Here is a 20049-nt window from a genome sequence, read left to right as displayed (position 1 = left end):
TCCTTACTTATTTTTGTTTTTCTAGGCCCTCTCCAAGGTTTGGAGCCTGATAAGAAAGTCAATACATCTTGTGTATTCACTGTGTGTTTGCAGAGAGGGGTCTGCATGGAACTTGACCTGGTCCTCAGATTACTGCTCAGTTACTTTCAAGGATCTCATATGCAAAGAGTAACAGCAAAAGAAGAACCCTGGGTGTCATTCTGATTTGTTTCTGAAACACATTCTTTTGTGTTTATATGAGTTTCCAAACTTCCCTGTGGTTGAGCTCCTTTAAAAACACAAGCTCTTTCCATTAGCCACAGATACAACCAGTCAGAAAGAATTAAGTGCTCCAAATTGAGTTTAAATTGTCCTCTCCTTGGCATAAGGGTCAGAGCAAAATGAAAGGGAAATAAAGAGAGCTCACAGTTGGAAACATCACCCAGGAGTCTTTTAGTCCTGGAAGAGCATAGTCCCAGTAAGGATGGAAATTATAAAACTGTCAGGTCCTGCTTTTCTTCAGCCCCACCCAGTTGAAGTCATTCATGTCCTCAGTGACCCACCAGGTCCCCAGCTAATCCTGCAAGGCTAGGGCAACCTCAGGCCCACTGAGCAGAACAGGCAATTAATTCTGGCCCCGCATTCATCTGTATCCCCCTCTGACCCCCTACCCCACTCCACTTCTTCCTTGGCCCTTCTCTCCTTCCTCCTAGCCTTCCTGCACCCTACCTGGCTGGGGCCCAGATCTTCAGCTCTTGTCCTCTTCTGATTGGCTGGAGTCATGAACCAGCCTCCCTCTTGCTCTAAAAGCTGACAGCAACTCTTACCCTTCTCCAATGTCTTCAGTGCAGACCCAAGTCAAGCCACTGAACACTGTACCCACCCTGCTCCTATCTGTCTGGAGACCCCAGCCCCACTGTACTGACTTGTAAGGAATTTCCCTGTTAGTCCACCTCACTGAAGGCTATGACAGCAATGACTTTTATGCTGTGGAATGCAACCTATTAGTGATTTGGGAAATCAGTTTGGTGGGATGTTGCCAACAGTTAATAAAAATGAAATAGAATAGAAATATCAGAATATATTGTATACCATGACAGAAAGTCATGTTATGTAAAACTTTCAGTTAACTATGTGTAGGTATATAATGCACATATACTGTGTCAAGATGTAAACTAAACTGTGTTTTTCTTGTGAATGCTCAGGAAGATACTAGACCAAAATATGTAATCCTTTCACCTCCACTAATTTACCTTTCCAATACACACACACACACACAGAGCAAGAAAAGTCTAAAGATATTTCTGATATCACGTATTGGTACATTTGGTGCAAATTCAACACAGAATTGTTGTTAAAATTGTTGTTAACTGTTGTTAAGACAACAGTTTTAGTTGTCTGAAAGCAAGATGTGATAAATGAGCCTGAAAGGCCACCAGTCAAAGCCAGCAATGTGATCTGTGGATGAACACCAGGTGACAGTGACAAGACAAGGTATGGTACTATGGATGCCAGAAAAGTCAGAGGCACCCTTCACGTGCAAGACAAGAGGACACAATGAGCCCCCTTCAAGCACACAGCCATAGGACTGAGAGAACTGGGGTGGCTCTAAGTTGTGCCTGACTCTTTGCGACCCCAGAATCATGATCTTTTCCTGTGAGTTGGCTCTTTTACATCAAGTGACCAAAGTATTGGAGCTTAAGCTTCAGCATCAGTCCTTCCAGTGAATACTCAGGGTTGATTTCCTTTAGGATTGACTGATTTGTAAGCTAGATAAAAGTAAACTTCATTTTAGGGGGGCAGTATATGTGAATATAGTATGAGCAATTTTTTCTATGTGGCATAAAAAAATTTATACTTTTCCCTTTCTGTTTTGAGAATCCATTCTTTAACTTTTAAATTTTGCTGTACAACCTCATTGATAACATTACTGTGACATTAACTTTTCTGAGGCCATTACTTCTATTTCTTTTATATTATGTCTTTTTCATATCCTTTATTTACAAAAGTTTTCCATTTTGATGTCAATACTTTCAAGTGATATTTTTTTAATAAAGGTATGTGGGTGGTATATATTTTGGATTTTTCTATGTCTGAGGAATTTTTTATGCCTTTGTATTACTTACCTCTGGTTTCATAATTTTAATGTCTGTATTCTTTCTGCTTGAGTTCTGGAAAAAGTTTCTTAAACTGTCTTTTGATGAGTTGAATTTATTTTTGTAATATTCTTTGTGGTGGTCATTTTTTCCAATGAATTTGAATACTCAGAAACAGCATATTTTCTCTCCAAAAGTTTCTTATTTTCAGCTGTTCCTTTCTCATAACAGACTGCTCTTATTAGTTGATGTAATATCATCTCCAAATTTAATGAAAATACTAATGAGACATATTTGCTTAAATGGTTTGGATGGTCATTGGAAGTTCTTTTATATAATCACTATTAAGTTTTTTAAAACCCTGATTCACTTTTTGAGTAATTTCTTTTTTTTTTTCTAATTTTATTTTATTTTTAAACTTTACATAATTGTATTAGTTTTGCCAAATATCAAAATGAATCCGCCACAGGTATACATGTGTTCCCCATCCCGAACCCTCCTCCCTCCTCCCTGAGTAATTTCTTAAAGAAAATTATCCCCACTCCCCCTTTTAGAAGAATCTGTATGTATTTGAAAATCTCTTTGTGTTTTCATGTAAATGACATCTTGACAGAACATTTTTGTTCATAACTTTATCCATTAAATTTTTCCAGCATTTAATGTTGCAGAACCTTTGTAGGTAACCTGTATCTTTTCCCATTCATAAAATTCTTCTTCTGCTTTTGAAATTAAACATTCTTACCAGGAAATGTTTAAGTACAAATCTCTTTTAATTAATTTTGATTATTACTTGATGAGTTGAAATCTACATTTTCAGGTTTTTGTTTTTTAATCAGGGAAGTTCTATCAAATTGTCGAGTGCTTCTTCTGGATTATTCTTTAGCAATGCAAATTATCTGGTATACTGGATATCTATTTTTGTCATTCATTATTTATCATTTTCTCTCTCATCATCTTTGTGTAACTCATTTCCTATTCAACTTATAAGAACTTCTCAAACATTCCTTCATCCTTCATTTTCTGCATTGTCAGTTCTTTACTGCTTCTCAGGTGGCTTTATGACTTTACATTTTTCGTATTATTTTATATTTCCTCAACTGTTTTAGGTCCCTTTTCTTCTCCTTTCATATTTTATCACCTAACAAAGTTCTTATTTTATTTAATGTCACTGAAATCATAAAACATATGGTGCTAAAACTGACTTCTTTTGCTGTTGAAAATTCTTTCCATAGACATGTTCTTCCACCTCAGGAATTTTGTTACATCATTTATTTTCAGTTGTTAAAATCTTGTAGGCCCTATTTTCATCTTTCAATGTGGGAAGGTATAACTGGGTCTCATATTTGCCATATATATGGCAATGTCTTGAACTTGCAAACTTCTCTAAAAACTAAATCTGGGGAACAAATATCATATGATATTGCTTATATATGGATTCTAAAAAATAAAAAAGGTACAAAAGAACTTATTTATAAAATGGAAGTAGAGTCATGGATGTAAAAAACAAACTTCTGGTTACCAGGGATAAGGGAGGGGAGGGATAAATTTGGAGACTGGGATTGACATACACATGCTTATATATAAGATAGTTAATAAGAACTTGCTGTATAGCACAGGGAACTCTACTCAATACTCTGTAATGGGCTACATGGGAAAATAATCTTAAAAAAAAAAAAAGAGTGGCTATATGTATATGTATAAATGGTTCACTTTGTTGTACACCTGAAACCAGCACAACATTGCAAATCAACTATACTCCAATGGAAAAAAAATTTTTTTTTTAAGAAAAGAATTTAGTTTGGGGGAAGGGAGTTGGCCTTAATAGCTAAAGTAAGCTTATGTTATTGTTCCATCAATTAGGGGAGAGTAGGGAATGGAATAATTCTTCATCGTTTTTCACAAAGGAATCTCATCCTTGCAAGGTTAGTGTGTTTGTTTTGGACAGGGCCATATCAGTTCCAGCTTGCCATATGTTGGGCTTTTGGACTTGATGTCTACTCCAAGTTCACACTGCTGTATCTGACCTCATTCCTGATCCCTACTGCATCCACATAATCAAAGACAGGACTGCCATTTCCCTGGAGGCCCAGGATATGTGGGGAGGACTCAGCAATGCTGGAGGGAGTCACTGTCATGAAGATGCCCGGTGTTCGTGCGCTCTCTCTTTTGTGGCTTCTTTTCCCCTCGACTGTCCCGCACAGATGCCTCTGGGTGATACTGATGCCGCAGGGTAGCAGGGCTCTGTGGAGGTGGCCTCTGTTCTTCTGATGTCACAGTCTTTCACTTCCAGATTTGGGATTGTTCTTGAGGCTCCTCCAGAACCCTCCTCTACATGTTTTTCTAACTTGGCAACAGGATTGAAAGCAGACCCGGCTGGACCTCCTGCAAACTCAGCTCACCTGCTTTGTTCCTAGTGGAATTTCTTACGAGGGTGTTGGAGGTCAGTGTGGCTGTCCTCCACGCAGGTGGCGGACACGCAGGCGTCCTGCATGGACCTGACGCAGGCTTCCCCGGATGCCTTCTGAAGACTTTCAGGGGATGAAACAGTTTTAGATGATGGTCGGGAAGGCAGTAAGAAGCTAACTGTCTGTGTTCAGCTTCTTTTTCAGAAGTCATCAACAAACTTTCTTTCCTTTCTCATCTCAAACTAAGCCCCTGAGTTCATTCAACCTTAATTTCTGCATTTATGAGGTCCTGAAGCAACACTTCCAAAAGTCACCAATGCCTTCAGCATAGGACCTTTCTCGGTTCTTTCTTGCTGGATATATTTGTAGTATATATAAATAAAAAAGATATGTATTGATGCAGCAAAATGATTTTTGAATGCCTGGTAGGTCCTTTAGAATCTAAAAGATTAATTACAGAACAACATGCACTAAGTACTTACTAGGCAGCAGGCATTGTGCTGAGCACTTTACATTCATTGCTATTTAATAATGTGGTGGTTTAGTTCCTCAGTCATATCTGACACTTTTGATGCCCAATGGACCGTAGCCGGCCAGGCTCCTCTGTTCATGGGATTTCCCAGACAAGAATACTGGAGTGGGTTGCTATTTCCTACTCCAGGTGTTCTTCCTGACCCAGAGATCAAACCCGTGTCTCCTGCATTGCAGGTGGATTCGTTACCAACTGAGCCACCAGAGAAGCCATTTAATAATAGCTAGCACTTAATGAGCACTTCCTGTGTGTGGGCAGCATTCTGCTCTGAGCACAACCCTATGTGATAATACTATTAGGTCCCTTTTCACAGATGAGGAAACCTAGTTCACAAAGAGAATAAGTAACTCATTCAAGGGCACACTAGTGAGTGGTAGGGTTGGGATAAGGACCCTAGAGTCCATGCTCTTAGTCCAAACACTACTCTCCTCCAGTCTTTCCAGTGTTTAAGCCTGTACTCCTAACACCTGTGCAACACTGCCTCCCCATGGAGGGAGGAAGCATACGATTACAATTCGTAGTGTTAGGCTGCTAAGTTAGCGAGAAGTACTGCAGAAGTTCCACACATTTTTATGAAAATTTGGGAATGGGGATGCCAGGGCAAGGTTAAAATTGGTGTACTTGAGTGGAATCAGAAGTGCCAAACTGATTGCCCATTTTAATGGAATAAGGTGTATCAGAGGATTCACCTGTTTGGCCTTCAATCCTCTTGTGTTCCTTTGATAGTGTCTTTTATGACAGTCAATAATCAGGATGACCATATAATTTAAAATCCAAACTGAAACACTTTCAAGAGTAAACTAGGAAGCCACTAATAATTATACTGGGACAAGCACAGGCGAGGAATGAACTGGAATGTACCATCCATTTACTTATGGTTAGATTATGGCTGTCCAATGGCATTTTGTACTTCCTTTGACCTTATATTGCTTATTATTGTGACTGGAGTGTAGTTGAGTTAGGATATTTCTTTTTTTTTAATTTTCTATATAGTTTCCATAAACTTGATATTTGCATTATCGTTTATGGTGGCTCAGATGGTAAAGAATATGCCTGCAATGTGTGAGACCCAGGTTCAAATCCCTGGGCCGGGAAGATCCCCTGGAGAAGGGCATGGCAACCCACTCCAGTATTCTTGCCTGGAGAATTTCATAGACAGAGGAGTCTGGTGGGCTACAGTCCATGGAGTCGCAAAGAATAGGACACAACTGAGTTCCCTTGGACTGCAAGGAGATCCAACCAGTCCATTCTAAAGGAGATCAGCCCTGGGATTTCTTTGGAAGGAATGATGCTAAAGCTGAAACTCCAGTACTTTGGCCACCTCATGCGAAGAGTTGACTCATTGGAAAAGACTCTGATGCTGGGAGGGATTGGGGGCAGGAGGAGAAGGGGACGACAGAGGATGAGATGGCTGAGTGACAGACAGACAGACAGACAGACGACAGAGTCTGAGTGAACTCTGGGAGTTGGTAATGGACAGGGAGGCCTGGCATGCTGTGATTCATGGGGTCGCAAAGAGTCGGACACGACTGAGCAACTGAACTGAACTGAACTGAGTGACTAACACAACATTTTATGTAAATAATGATGGTTAAGATTCTGATCATAATCCTTTTGCCAAAAGGTGTTGGCGAAGTCCTGTTCTAGGTGATTCCTACAGGAATGAGCTGTATATGGTTAAGCAGCAGGGTATGAGGAAAAGAAGATAAGGCCACTGAATGAGACCTCAGAGGACACACACCAAGGGTTATTCTTCTCCATGCCTTGATAATGGACCCCTCTGCTGCTTACTATGTGATATGAGCTGTTACAGGGTTGAGAGACTCTGAATAAAGAACAAATGTAGAATGAAGATGATATGTAAAGAGATGACTATTTTCAATTTTTCTGTACCACTGTGAGCCCACAGCTAGTGACAGGAAGGGAAGAAATGCCAGTATCATCTCAAAAGTTATGAGGGTATCACCTATACAAAGATGGAAATGGTGATGAGGTCACTAAAGCTAAAGGCAAGAAAGAGCATGGGGTTAGTTCAGGGAACTGCACACCAACAGTTTTGTTGGAAATTGCAAGGGTGTTGGGTGTGGTAAGAGATGAAACTAAGGGCAACACATAGTAATCAGAGCAAAAAAGCTCTAGAATCCCTTGCTAAGGAGTTCACATTTTATACTGAAAGAACTTGGGGAGTATTTAGAAGTTGAAGGAGTGGGGGAGATGAAAAGATCAACTTGGTACCAATGTCAAGACTATAGAGTAGTGTGTACATGCTCAGGTGTGTCGACTCTTAGGAACTTCATGAACTGTAATCTGCCAGGCTTCCCTGTCCACAGAATTTTCTGGGTAAGAATATTGGAATGAGTTGACATTTCCTACTCCAGGGAATCTTCCTGACCCAGGGATCCAATCCATGTCTCCTACATCTTCTGCATTGTCAGGCGGATTCTTACCACTGAGCCACCTGCAAAGCCCCAGGGGGAAAGGTTAAAAAAAAAGAGGAGGTAAAGAGACCAATTTAGAGAACATTTCCATGAACTGGGTGGGAAATGGCCTGAACTAAGGTAATGATAGGGCTTCACTGGTGGCCCAGATGGTAAAGAATCCGCCTGCAATGCAGGAGACCTGGGTTCAATCCCTGGGTTGGGAAGACCCCTGGAGGAGGGCATGGCAACTGACTCCAGTATTCTTGCCTGAAGAATCCCCATGGATAGAGCAGCCTGGCACGCTACAATTCATGGGGTTGCAAAGAGTTGGACACGACTGAGCAACTAAGCACAGCACAGCAAGGAGATGACAAAGCAGAGATGTGGGAGCAGACACTGCCAGGCTTAGGAGTATAAGAGGATTCATCCCAGCCTTTTGGCTTACGTGGTTAGATCTATGGGTGATGCTGCCCCCAAGACTAGGAACGGAGATGATGATTTTAGGGGGAAAACATCTAGTTCGTCATCCCTCCACTGAAATTCTCTCTCTCCTGGCCTCAGTGGTAACAGTTCTTAGCTGTTTCTCTTCTAACTGTTCTGGCGAATTCTTCTCAACTCTAGTTAATGGAGTTTCTTCTTTGGCCCAGACATTCCTTTTGGCAATTCCTGGAGGTTGGACCCTGGCCATCTTCCTCATTAAACACCACCTCTCCTTGACATTTTTTAACCCTGATATTATCTTGATATTATCTCCATATTATTTATTATCATATCCATATTTTCATCTACTACTCTTGGGCTGACAACTCTCAAGTCTTTTTTTTTTCCCCCAGTTACAGGGTATAAATCCAACTGCCTACTCAATACCTTCACCCAAATGTCCTACGTGTTCAGACTCAACATGTCCACACCAAACTCCTCTTTTCTTCTGAAACCTACTCCTTCCCCTCATAGCTCTTTCTTCTCACTCACTCACAGCCAACTGCTCATCAAGTCCTGGTACTCCACCCTACAAAGTCACTCAATTTCATTTGTTCTTTTTTTCCCATTCCCCCAACATAATTCCATAACCTACTGTTGATATGAAAAATCCTGCTCTTCCCAGATTCTTTTTCTGTCACCCTCACTGTCATGCTTACATCACAAAGAGTATGTGTCATTTCACCTTCTTGTGTTGCTCCTTGGGCATCGATGTTTTTTTCTTTACTTTGTCACCTGGAAAAACCCTGCCTGAGGTTCAAGTCCTGGATCCGGTTACCTTCTCTAGAAAATCTCCTAAACCTCTCTAATCTCAATCAAAATTCATTATTTCACCAACTCTGTTTCCCTAGCCCTTTGTCTCTTCTGCTAAACTGTGAAATCCTTTAGAGCCAGGAACATGTCATAGGCATTTTGTAATCTGATACATTTAGCAAAGTTTGATAAATACTGAATGGAACTGATGTACTCCTTACCCTAGACAGGAAGTCCAATTTATAATCTAAGGAGATGTCTTTTGTTAGAAGAACACATCCATTTCCTCTAGGGGTAATTACCACCATTACCACCACCAGCATCACTGTCATCACCACGACCACCACCACGACTGCTACATCATCAATAATACTATAATCATTATCACCTCTACCATCATCATCAATACCATCATCACCATCACCACCACCAATACCATCATCAGTAATACCACCACCAATACCATCATCACCACCACCACCATCACATCATCAATAATACCATTATCTTGATCACACTACCATCACCATCAATACCATCACTGTCACCATCACCACCACCATCACATCATCACTATCATCATCACTATCACCACTGCAATCACCATCAATACCATCTTCACCATCACTGTCACCCCCTCCACCATCATCCCCATCACCACTGCAATCGCCATCAACACCATCTTCACCGTCACTGTCGCCCCCTCCACCATCATCCCCATCACCACTGCAATCGCCATCAACACCATCTTCACCATCACTGTCGCCCCCTCCACCATCATCCCCATCACCACCACTGTACTGTCACCACCATCACCACCACCATTATCATCATCTAGGACACTCACATACCAAATGCTTCATTAAGGGTTTTAATTGAATATTATTTAATCTTCAGGATACTTCTGTGAGGCAGTAGTTTTAATACCTGTTTTATTAATGAGAAGACTGAGGTTCGGAAAGGCTAAAAAATCTGTTCAAGTCATACAACTTAGTAAAAGGTTGAGCTGGTATCTAAAGCCAGAAATGCCTGATTCCAAAGTCAGCTTTCTTAACCTCTGTGATTAGTCCAGTTCATGCCCCTGAGGAACTGGGGTATGTTTCCTGCCTGGAATCTTGACAGAAAGGGAACAAAGGATTGTCCTAGCAAACACTATGGCCTCCATGTGTATGCACACACGCAGGACCTGCCAACACAGCAGGGCAAAGCATGGCTTATTTGTGACCTTGGCTCTTCCTTCGCTATATCATGTTGAGCCTTCCATACCACCATCTAAAGTAAGAACTCTGCTTGGCATTCAGTTATCAGGTGTCTGCTTCCTTAGCCACATCCGCATGAGAGAGGAACAAGGCCATCACTATAGGACAGCTTTTCTGGTCTTTCTGTTCACTCTCATGATTTATTGTGGGAGGGAAAGAACTACATCACAATCACTTGGGAAATTTTCCAAAAGATACAAGCCTGCCCTTGACCCTTAAGGTTCTGATCTGGTCCCTAGTTGAGAACCACTGGTTGAGCACATTCATTTCCAAGGTCAGCAGTTTCCACTGGCCCTCTGGTTCCTCCTGTAGATAAATGCTCTTCCTCATCAGATGTAGTCCTACGATGCCTAAAATCAGTATCACTGGCATGCCTTGCTCTACCTGCTTTCTTTCAGTCAGGAGTTCTCAACCAGGGTGGTACCACCTCAAGGAAGGCATTTAGGGATATACGTAGAGGTATTTATTTATTGAGTGTCACAATGACTAGAAGCTCACGGCATTTACAAAGGAATGATCAGAAATGCTAAGCATCCTACAGTCCCTCTCAGTGAAGAACTGTCCACTGAAAATGGCAATGACACCTTCACTGAGAAACACATTTGGTTGGAACCCAGATACTCTTGATTCAAGGTCGGAATTAGCCTCTGCAACACACAGCATCCTCTGAGCCTGGCTGCCTCAGTGTTCCAGGGGCTGCTCTCCCCTGGTGTACAGGGGTGCCAAGTCACTTCCGTTGCAGCCAACACTCTGCGACCCTACGGACTGTAGCCCACAGACTATTCTGTCCATGGGATTCTCCAGGCAAGAATGCTAGAGTCAGTTGCCTTATCTCTTCCAGGGGATAGTCTCGACCCAGGGATCGAACCCTTGTCTCAGGCATCTCCTGTATTGGTAGATGGGTTCTTTACCACCAGCACCACCTGGGCATCCCGCTCTCCCCTCACAGCTTTTCAAATTCCCTCATAGTCCACAAACTATGAACAAAGGGATTCTGAGCTTCTGAATACATTCATGTAATACTTAGCTATCAGGGAAACATGTCTCATCTTCATTTCTACTTTCTATTTAGTCTAATTTAATCCCGTGCCCACTGCACTGAATTTTTCATGTAAAGAATGGGAGCAATGGGCAAGGAAGGAAAAGAACAAGAGGCCATCACTGCCACACAGGCGGATTTGAACTGTCGTGTCTGACTGTAATTCCAGGTTGATGAACATATCTAAGACATGGATCAACACTGACCCTGGACCAGAAGTCTTATCCTTATATCCTCTCCCAGGGACTACTCCTTTCTTGCTTACTCAGGCAAAAGTAGTGTATAGTTAAAGGTTTATAGTAAAGACTTTTCATGCCCACCCATATCTGGCTTTCCTCTCCCTTTAGAAAAACAGGAGGATGGTATTTTTCCACACCCTATTTGTTGGTTTGGTGGTGATGGCAGTGGGCCTTCCAGGTGCCTCAGTGGGTAAAGAATCCACCTGCAATGCAGGAGATGCAGGAGACATGGGTTTGATCCCTGGATTGGGAAGATCCCCTGGAGGAGGGCATGGCAACCCACTCCAGTATTTTTGCCTGGAGAATCCCATGGACAGAGGAGCCTGGTGCACCATGGTCCACAGGGTCCCAAAAAGTAGGACACGACTGAAGCTACTTGGCACGCACACCTGCGTGTGTGGTGATGGTAGTGGTAGTATTGATGGTGCGATGGTGGTGGTGATGTTGAGTAGTCACGTGACTAGTTCTGACCAGTGGGTTTTGAGTGAAGGATGCATGTCATTTCACATGTCTACAGAGTTGAATTTCCCTTTCCCATCAGATTCAATCTGGACAAATCATTAATTTATTGGCAGTGCTCCAGCCAGAGACTCTCCAGCATTTCCTTCCTTTGCAGCAATGATGGTAAAAGCCAGTATTGAGGAATTTGCACCAGTCTAGCTTCCAGGATAGCACCCTGAGCAGAGCCCCTGTTGCCCCTCACCAGATGTGTAGCAGAGACAGAAATTACAAAGATTTATACCTTTGCTGTTTTGTGTCACTGTGATTTGGGGGATTTTTTGTTACCATGGCATACCATAAACTGCACTGACTGAGTCAATGTTCTCCTGCATGCTTAGATTCTTTTCATCTCTGTGCATAGATCGTGAGTCAGAGATGCCTGGATTTGAGGCTGATTTCACCACTTACAATGACCTTGGCTAACCTTGCTAAACCTCAGTTTCCTCATGTGTCAAATAGTGATCATGGCCTTATGTGGTTATAAAGGAGATAACTAAATGGGATCATACAGGCAAAATGTTTACACAATGCGTGGCAGGTAACATGGACTCAGTACACTTACTTATTTCTTCTCCTTTTTGATCTAAAATTGACTTTACCTGCGTGCATGGTAAGTCACTTTATTCGTGTCCAACTCTTTGCGAGCCTATGGACCGTAGCCCGCCAGACTCCTCTGTCCATGGGGATTCTCCAGGCAAAAATACTGCAGTGGGTTGCCATTCCCTTCTCTGGGGGAATCTTCCTAACCAGGGATCGAACCTGTGTCTCTTATGTCTCCTGCGTTGGCAGACATGTTCTTTACCACTAGCACCACCCGGGAAGCCCAACCTAACCTGCCCCCCGCCCCAAATCCTCATTAGAGCCTTTAGCTTTGCCTGCCTGGAGTCCTTCTAATGTCCTCCTACCTAAAAAGCAAATAGCTTTGGACTGCTTGCTGTTTTCTTCCATTCCTTGCAGCCTCCAGGACAGGACAGTGTTGACAACAGGTATTGTCACCTGTACTTTTACTGGAGCACACACTTGTGATCAGACTTGAGAACAAATCTATGCCAAATGAATGAAAGAATCAGCTCTTCCAGATGGAAGAAATCTAATCACTATTTTCAGTACAAACGTGGTATGTCTGGGAAACACATCAGGAAATAGCCAAATACCCACTTGGTCTTTTGTTGCCCAGTAATCACTGCAAGAGGCAAAATACAGTCTTTGGACATCATATCAAAAATAGACACATGTTCTAAATTCAGTTCAGTCGCTCAGTTGTGTCCAACTCTTTGCGACCCCATGAACCACAGCACACCAGGCCTCCCTGTCCATCACCAACTCCAGGAGTCCACCCAAACCCATGTCCATTGAGTCAGTGATGCCATCCAACCATCTCACCCTCTGTCATCCCCTTCTTCTCCTGCCCTCAATCTTTCCCAACATCAGGGTCTTTTCAAATGAGTCAGGTTTTCGCATCAGGTGGCCAAAATGTTGGAGTTTCAGCTTCAACATCAGTCCTTCCAATCAACACCCAGGCCTGATTTCCTTTAGGATGGGCAAATCCTATTTGCATTTGTGTGACAGCCAAGTCTCACTAAGGGATGCCAGAGTTTGCTCCTGGACTGTTGGGAGTCCTACAGGATTTGAAGATAATTGCAGGTTATCTCAGGATGGGTGCCTTCCTCCAGCACTCCTGGATTCTATTCTCAGCTTGACACTGAGTTTTACCAGGTCTCCACAGATAGAGGTAATTACTTGGCAGGCCCAGACAGAAGCACAAAATAAAACAAAAGAGTTCTGCCCTATTTATTTTGAACCATAAGCCAAACCTTCCAATTTGCAAGCAGTTCTACCAACTGTTACCTGACCTGATAAGACCTCTCCAAAACTACAATTCTTTCAATTAAGGAAGAATAATGAAAAACCATCAAATCCATCTTGATATCAAAAAGAAGACATTCCAAGGCCCTGAAAAGCTTTTTTCCCTGATGCTTCTCAGAATTATTACTGTATCATTTTCAAGGTACCTTCTAATGAACTCTGTCTTCCTTATTCAGAGTCAAGTTTGCATTTTCATTACTGGAAGTCTTCTTCCAAAGCACTTCTGAAAACAAGCTACATCTGTGAGTTTTAACATGTCTACAGAGTTGAATTTCCCCTTTCCACTGGATTAAATGTGAACAAATTATTAATTTATCAGATCTTTAAGGGCATTATAATCAGAGGTCCTTAGAGTCCTGCTACCCATCAGGTAATCCCCAGACCTCTGGAACATCTCCATGGGCTGCAGAGGGTTGGAGACCCTGAAACTTTCAATCAATTTAGACCTGCTTTAACAGCAGAGCAGTAGCTCCTCAATTAAGTAACCTTAGTTGCCTTATGCACCATCATTTCCTGAAACTCTGATGCAGGGATTTTTAATTCCTGGAATCTACCCAGTCGTATTGCCATGTGCTTCTCATTATGACCCAACTGCACAGGGCAATGATGAGTGGAAAGAGCTGGGCTGAGAGTCAGGAGCAGACAGCATCCCAGCTTTGTCATTATCTAATCCTAGGTCCTTCCACAGGTCACTTAATCCAGTGGGTTGACCAAGGTTGAACAGTTTTCTCATCAGTAAATTAGACACTAGTGCGTTTGCCCTAGCAACCAAGCAAGGTTTTCTCTGGGGCACTTGTGAGACGGTGTAAGTTTTAGGAGACTTTCGTTTTGACTCTAAAGATTTCTTTTGTAAGTTAGTAGCTGGGAATCCAGAACATGGTGTGGTTCCCAGTCTAATGTTATAAAAATCCATTTAATGACTGTGTCTCTGAAGTGTAACACATAGGAAGGGTTCTACAGAGCATCACCACATGTGACCACCCAATTTTGGATGCTGGGGTTGGACTTGCATGAGTGGCAAGACAGGGTCCCTTTGTATGGGGAAAAGAGGAAGAGAAAATTGGTGCTGAACAGAAAAGACGTCGTGGAGGGAGGAGCTGGGGGGTTCTAATGGGGAAGGAGCCCACACAGTGAGCCTGTAGAGGGTCTTTGCAAATGTAAGGATTTGTTGGGTGACAGGCTGTGGCTTTAGGAAACCCTGTAGGTCAACTATTCAAGGCTTACTGCCATCCTCCAGCTCACTATCTCCTCCACTTCTCCTGCCCCACCCCACTCAACCATTCTATTTTTGAAATCTGTAGGGCACACATGAATATAGCCAGCACTTCCCCAGACTCACGATGGAGAGTCCATTTTTTCCACTTAAGTGACTAACAGCTCTCTATAAAACAGACCAATATGTGATATATAAATATCTAGTGTAATAACAGAAGAGCCCTGCAAGAGAGGAAAGGTCCACGCATGTCCATGGGTTGGCCAACTGGGTGCACTAATCTTAGAGGGCCCTCTGGGAGATTTAAGGTGGCTAGCTGCTCCTTGACTGTTTTCCTCTGGATAAAGTCCTTCCAAATCTGACTTTTCAAATCCCTGATTGAATTCCCAGCAGTCTACTTTTCCTGACTGTAACCAGAAAAGCATGCTTGAATGAACATAAAATTCCATCATATAAAGCCTTGTGAAGCCCAGTCCATCAGCTCCGTGGCCAAAGCCACTAATAATGCCCTATTGTGTTACTGTGGTAGTCTAGGTTATCATTATGAAGTCTTTGCTTCTGGTTGAGAAAACATGACGTTCCATTAAATGTATAATCTGGGTTTCTTCCAAGCCAGAGGTGCATTCTGCTTAAAGCTGAAATGAGCTGAGGTTTAATGTCACAGAAAAGAAGAGAACCATTCGCTGGGAAAAAAGGGAGTTGAGGGGTGGGGAGAAGAATGGTGAATCTACTGCCTTGTGAGCCACTGGTTTCAGCCTCTACAGTGTCTTGTCCGCCAGAGGATCTGAGAAGCCCAAGGAAAAAAAACTCATCAGCACTCTTTCCCTTTGCAAGCTGTAGTGGTTGGGTGCTGGACAGCACTTTCTGGGGAGGTACTTTCTAGGACAAAAGACCATGTCTTTAGGGACCAGCTGGGGGACTATTTGCTATCACTGGCTTGTGGCCCATCCCCCAGCTTTGGGTTCCACAATCCCATAAATCAGCTCGAATCGAGATGGCAAACTGGAATTGCATACGCTTATCATACCAAGTTCTAGCAACTTTCTCATTCAGCACAAAAATGTCCCTCTCTTCAAGCAATAAGACAACTAAAAGAAGTCAGAGGAGTCCACCTCCATGTAAAGGTAGGTACCTGTAAAGGTCTCCCCACCATTTTTTTCCCAGAGCATTTTTGGGTCCTCAACATTGCCAAGGACCCTATGGTGTATTTAGAAATGTACTCCAGGATTAGACATGAAAGCAAATCCTCTATAACTGTGAGGGGCTTGGAGTTCAGCACTCTGGTTAAGAGAGTCCCCTCACACTTGAAGTGACTTTTTAAAAACTCAAAATAACTTATTTTTGTTGAATATGAAAGTACTATACATTCATTGTAGAAAAATTTGAAGATTCAGAAAAGTGTAAAAAAAGAATTTTAAAATTCTACTTTCTACAGACAAATACTATTACATATTGGGTAAATAAAGACACACGTGTTTAGCATTTTTTACAAAGGTAGAAACATAGCGTATAATGTTTGGTAATTGTATTTTCCTTTAAGAGTATATTATGTGCACTGTGTTTCTCCTAAAAATATCTTACATGCATGTATAACATGTGTACTCAATATCATGCATATACCACGTCTAACTTATTAAAGCCTCTGTTGTTGTACATTCAGATAATTTTCAGCTTCATTATCATAAACAGCACAGCCACGAACATATAGGCACTCTTTTCTGACTATCTTGGAGTTTTCCTTTGATACATGTTGCCATGCTATCTTCTTGTCTATGCTATTGAAAATAATAGACACATATGGCTACTGAAATTTATATTAAACTTAAATAAAATAGAAAGTTCATTTCCTCAGTCCCACTGGACACATTTCAGGAGTCCATACCCACATATGGCTAGTGGCTACCGTACTGGAAAGCACAAAAAGAGAGTATTTCCATCATCACAGAAAGTTTTACTGGAGAGCACAGACCTAGAGAGACCAAACCAAATGTATATTTTCCTTATAAGATATGACAACGGCCCTCATTCCCACAAGTTAGCCAATGCTGAATATTACAATTCTTTAAAAATCTTTGCCAACGTAATAAATATTACATCTTGTTTGATTTTCCCATTTCTTTGCTAGGGAACTTGAACTTTTTTGTTTATTACCTTTCATAATTTTTTGTGATTTATTCATATAGTAAGCCTGTTTTCTACTGAGATGATCTTTTAAAAACTGCTTATTACATTTTAAGGTTACTCTATAGAGGCGAATTTATGTTGCAAAAGTTTTTGTAACTTGTTATCTTTTATTTGTGGCATTTTTTTCGCTTATAGACATGTCAGATTTTAATATATTTAAATCTTTTTGCAGTTTTCTTTATTGTTGCTACTGTTTTTAAAGCTCCAAAGTTAAGATTACAGTAATACTCATTAAGTTTTCTTCTAATTCTTTCAATACTTCATTTTTCAATTAAATGTTTAACATTAAAATCTTTAATTCTCTTGGAATTTATCTTGGTGGTGGGGGGGGGGGGTAAAGAGTAAATCTAAACTTCTTCTTTTCCTATGGACCAACCATTTGTTCAAGAACCATTTTTTAAAAAGCCATCCTGTGTTTTATTAATTTGCCTCACAGTACATTTTAATATTTGGAGATATAAGTATTCATTATTCTTTTTCCAAAATGTTTTAGCTCTTAATACTTGTTTTTTTTTTTTCCTCTAAGATAAACCTAGAATCATTTTGCTAAATTCCTCTCACCAACAAAATTCTTTCAGAACTCTGATTTTAAAGTTTAATTCAATCTATAAGGTAATTTGGAAAGAGTTTGATAAATCTGCAATGTGGAGTTGTTCCATTCCAGGACATGGTGATTCTGTCCATTTTCAAGCTTCCTGTATGTTCTTCTGAACTGGCTTTAAAAAAAAAAAAAAAAGGCAAAATGATGGGCATCTGTGTTTTCAGATGGTCTGAATCTGTGAGCTGGTGATCCCAGCCGCTAGAAGTAACAAAAGAAATTCCATTTCTTAGCACTGGAGTATATTTTCAGTATCCACCTTCTCATAAATCTGCAGGAAAGAGATCTCCCTTTTCATCCAAAGAATCTGGAGTTCAAAACAGCCTTTACGGAAAAAAACCAAACTCCAGGGGCAACTGCAAAGCACATTTGGTGTCTAGCTGGCCAGCTTGCTTTGCAGGACTCTTTTTCCAACTCGCAAATACTTTCCAGTCTGTGAAACTCATGTCCCCTCCACTGTACCAGCAAGCGTCCCGTCCTGGCAGCGGGGCGCTCACACGACGCTAGTGAGCACTGATCTTCGCTGAGGGGCTTTTTATTGTTAAAGCTGCTTTTTAGTTGATAGCAGGCAACTTCCTTGAATGACTGTGGCTTGGCAAGTCTACGGGGGATTGGGCAGAGTTCAGTTCTCCCTTGAACAGTCCTGAAGCCTCATCCATTTTTGCAAGAAAACCAGGGCTCCTGCACTTCCCTGGTAGCCCACCAGTCAAATCGCCAAGAACTTGACTTCGCCTGCATCGGGGTTTCTCAAGCCCAGAGGGAGGAGAAATATACCCGCAGGGGACTTTTGGCAATGTCTGGAGACATTTTTGCCTGTCACCACGGAGAGACTAGTGGGGGTTGGGGAGTGGGGTGGGGGACTTTATGGAGCGGGTAGTACCAGCATCTACAGGGTAGCGGCCAGGGATGCTCAACATTCTACAACTCACAAAACATCCTACAACTCACAAGACGTCCCCACAACAAAGAACTCCCTAGCCTCAAACTTAGTGAAGTGGAGAAATTCGCCTTATATTTCCACGAAGTGCCCAGTCTGCCTACATTCTATGATGAGGAACCAGGGAAAAGGAATATGTAGGGCAGAGTTTTTAAACAAGAGACGATTGGCTTTTAAAAGCCCACGCCGCTTACTTTAGACGTGCCTGAACGTTGTTCTACCTCTCCTAAGTCAGCTTTTCTCACCAAGGATTCTAAAGCAAATGGAAAAGGTTCACAGAGAGGTAGTAGGTCAACAGCATCTTTACACTCCCATCCTCAAACTCAGGCGCCTCGGTCGCCGGAAAGCAAGGCAGAGAAGAAGCTGTCTGGAGAACAAGCAGCGACGCCTGCCCGTCCTGCTCCTGCAGGCGGGAAGGATGGGGACGCGCGCTCGGTCCACAAAGGCGCAGAGCTGGGGCCAGCGCCACCTCCCGCGGCCCCTCTGGGTCCCTGGAGATGCGCGCCTGTCCCAAAGCCACCCTGCCAAGGAGCCCAGCCCGGGTAGAAAGCATCATCAGCTTAGCCTAGGGTGGAACAACTTACGGCACTTACTTGTCCAGAATGAAGTACAGGTCAAATCCCCCGTAGCAGGCTGGACCCCCTTCCTCCCTGCGTCCCCCTTGCCCGGCGCAGATGAGCACAAAAGTGGCCAAAGAGAGACACTTGAAGCCAATGCCCAGGGCTTTCTGCTCCACGGTGGCCATGACCTGCAGCCCAAGGGAGAGGGTATGGTCCTCTCCTCCCCACGCTCCTCGAACTCGCCAGGACCCTCAGGGGCGCGCCATCCGAGGGGCCCTCCTCTCGGGCCCTTTATTCCCCCTCGCTCTCCCGAAAAACTCCCCGGAAGCAATTGTCTGGAGGAGTTCAAGGTTTTCCTTCTGGTTTCCGCTACGATTCTGTTTCTAGGTTTCGGGTTTCAAGAATCCCAATACTGTAGTCCGCTTTTTTTTAAAGGGGCTGCTCCTGACTCGGGCCGGCGGGCCGCTCGGGAGGCAGCGCTGAGGTTTTGCAATTGAAGCAGTTCCGTCCTGACGGTTCTTTGTCCCAGATTTTAAATATTTTGGGGGTGGGTTTTCAAATTGTTCTTGGTTAGGGGAGTGCTTACTCTTTTCTCCCTCCTCTCAACCCCCCCGCCCCTTTCATATTTTGATGAGGAAAGAAAGTTCAAAGGGTGCCACCTTGTGGCCAAGGACGGCGAAAGCACTCTTGCGCGTTCTAGGGAGCCTGGCTGTGCACGTTTCTTATTCCTTCTTTTTTCTCACGCATCTTTTCTTTCATTCTCCATTTTTAGTTCTTCCTCACTCGCTAGCCTTTTTATCCTTGTTTTTTTTTTTTTTTTTACCTGTTCTACGTCCGCTGATAAGGTCCATGTAAGCAATTGGTGAGAACTTACTCCAAGCACCACGGCTCTGACCCCAGGCTAGGACCTTTGCAAACAAGATGCTGGACAAACGAGCAGAGAAGAACGGGCCTTTGTTATCTGAATTACCCAAGTGACCTTACTGTA

The 20049-nt window shown here is 42.6% G+C and overlaps 1 protein-coding gene across 1 annotated transcript in view; it reads right to left on the bottom strand.

Annotated features, from left to right (window-relative positions):
- The window catches only part of ANTXR1 (ANTXR cell adhesion molecule 1), a 258255-nt gene extending 238607 nt beyond the window's left edge, over positions 1-19648 (bottom strand). Inside the window, exon 1 of the mRNA XM_061432860.1 lies at positions 19095-19648. Coding sequence (XP_061288844.1) covers positions 19095-19246 — 152 coding nt within the window. The 5' untranslated portion in view covers positions 19247-19648. The remainder of the gene's footprint in view (positions 1-19094) is intronic.
- Positions 19649-20049: the final 401 nt, after the last annotated feature.

The sequence above is a fragment of the Bos javanicus genome, chromosome 11 (assembly GCF_032452875.1).
Source record: "Bos javanicus breed banteng chromosome 11, ARS-OSU_banteng_1.0, whole genome shotgun sequence".
Lineage (NCBI taxonomy): Eukaryota > Metazoa > Chordata > Mammalia > Artiodactyla > Bovidae > Bos > Bos javanicus.
Note: the sequence above shows the minus strand (reverse complement) of the source record. Positions and strands in the feature narration are given on the sequence as shown.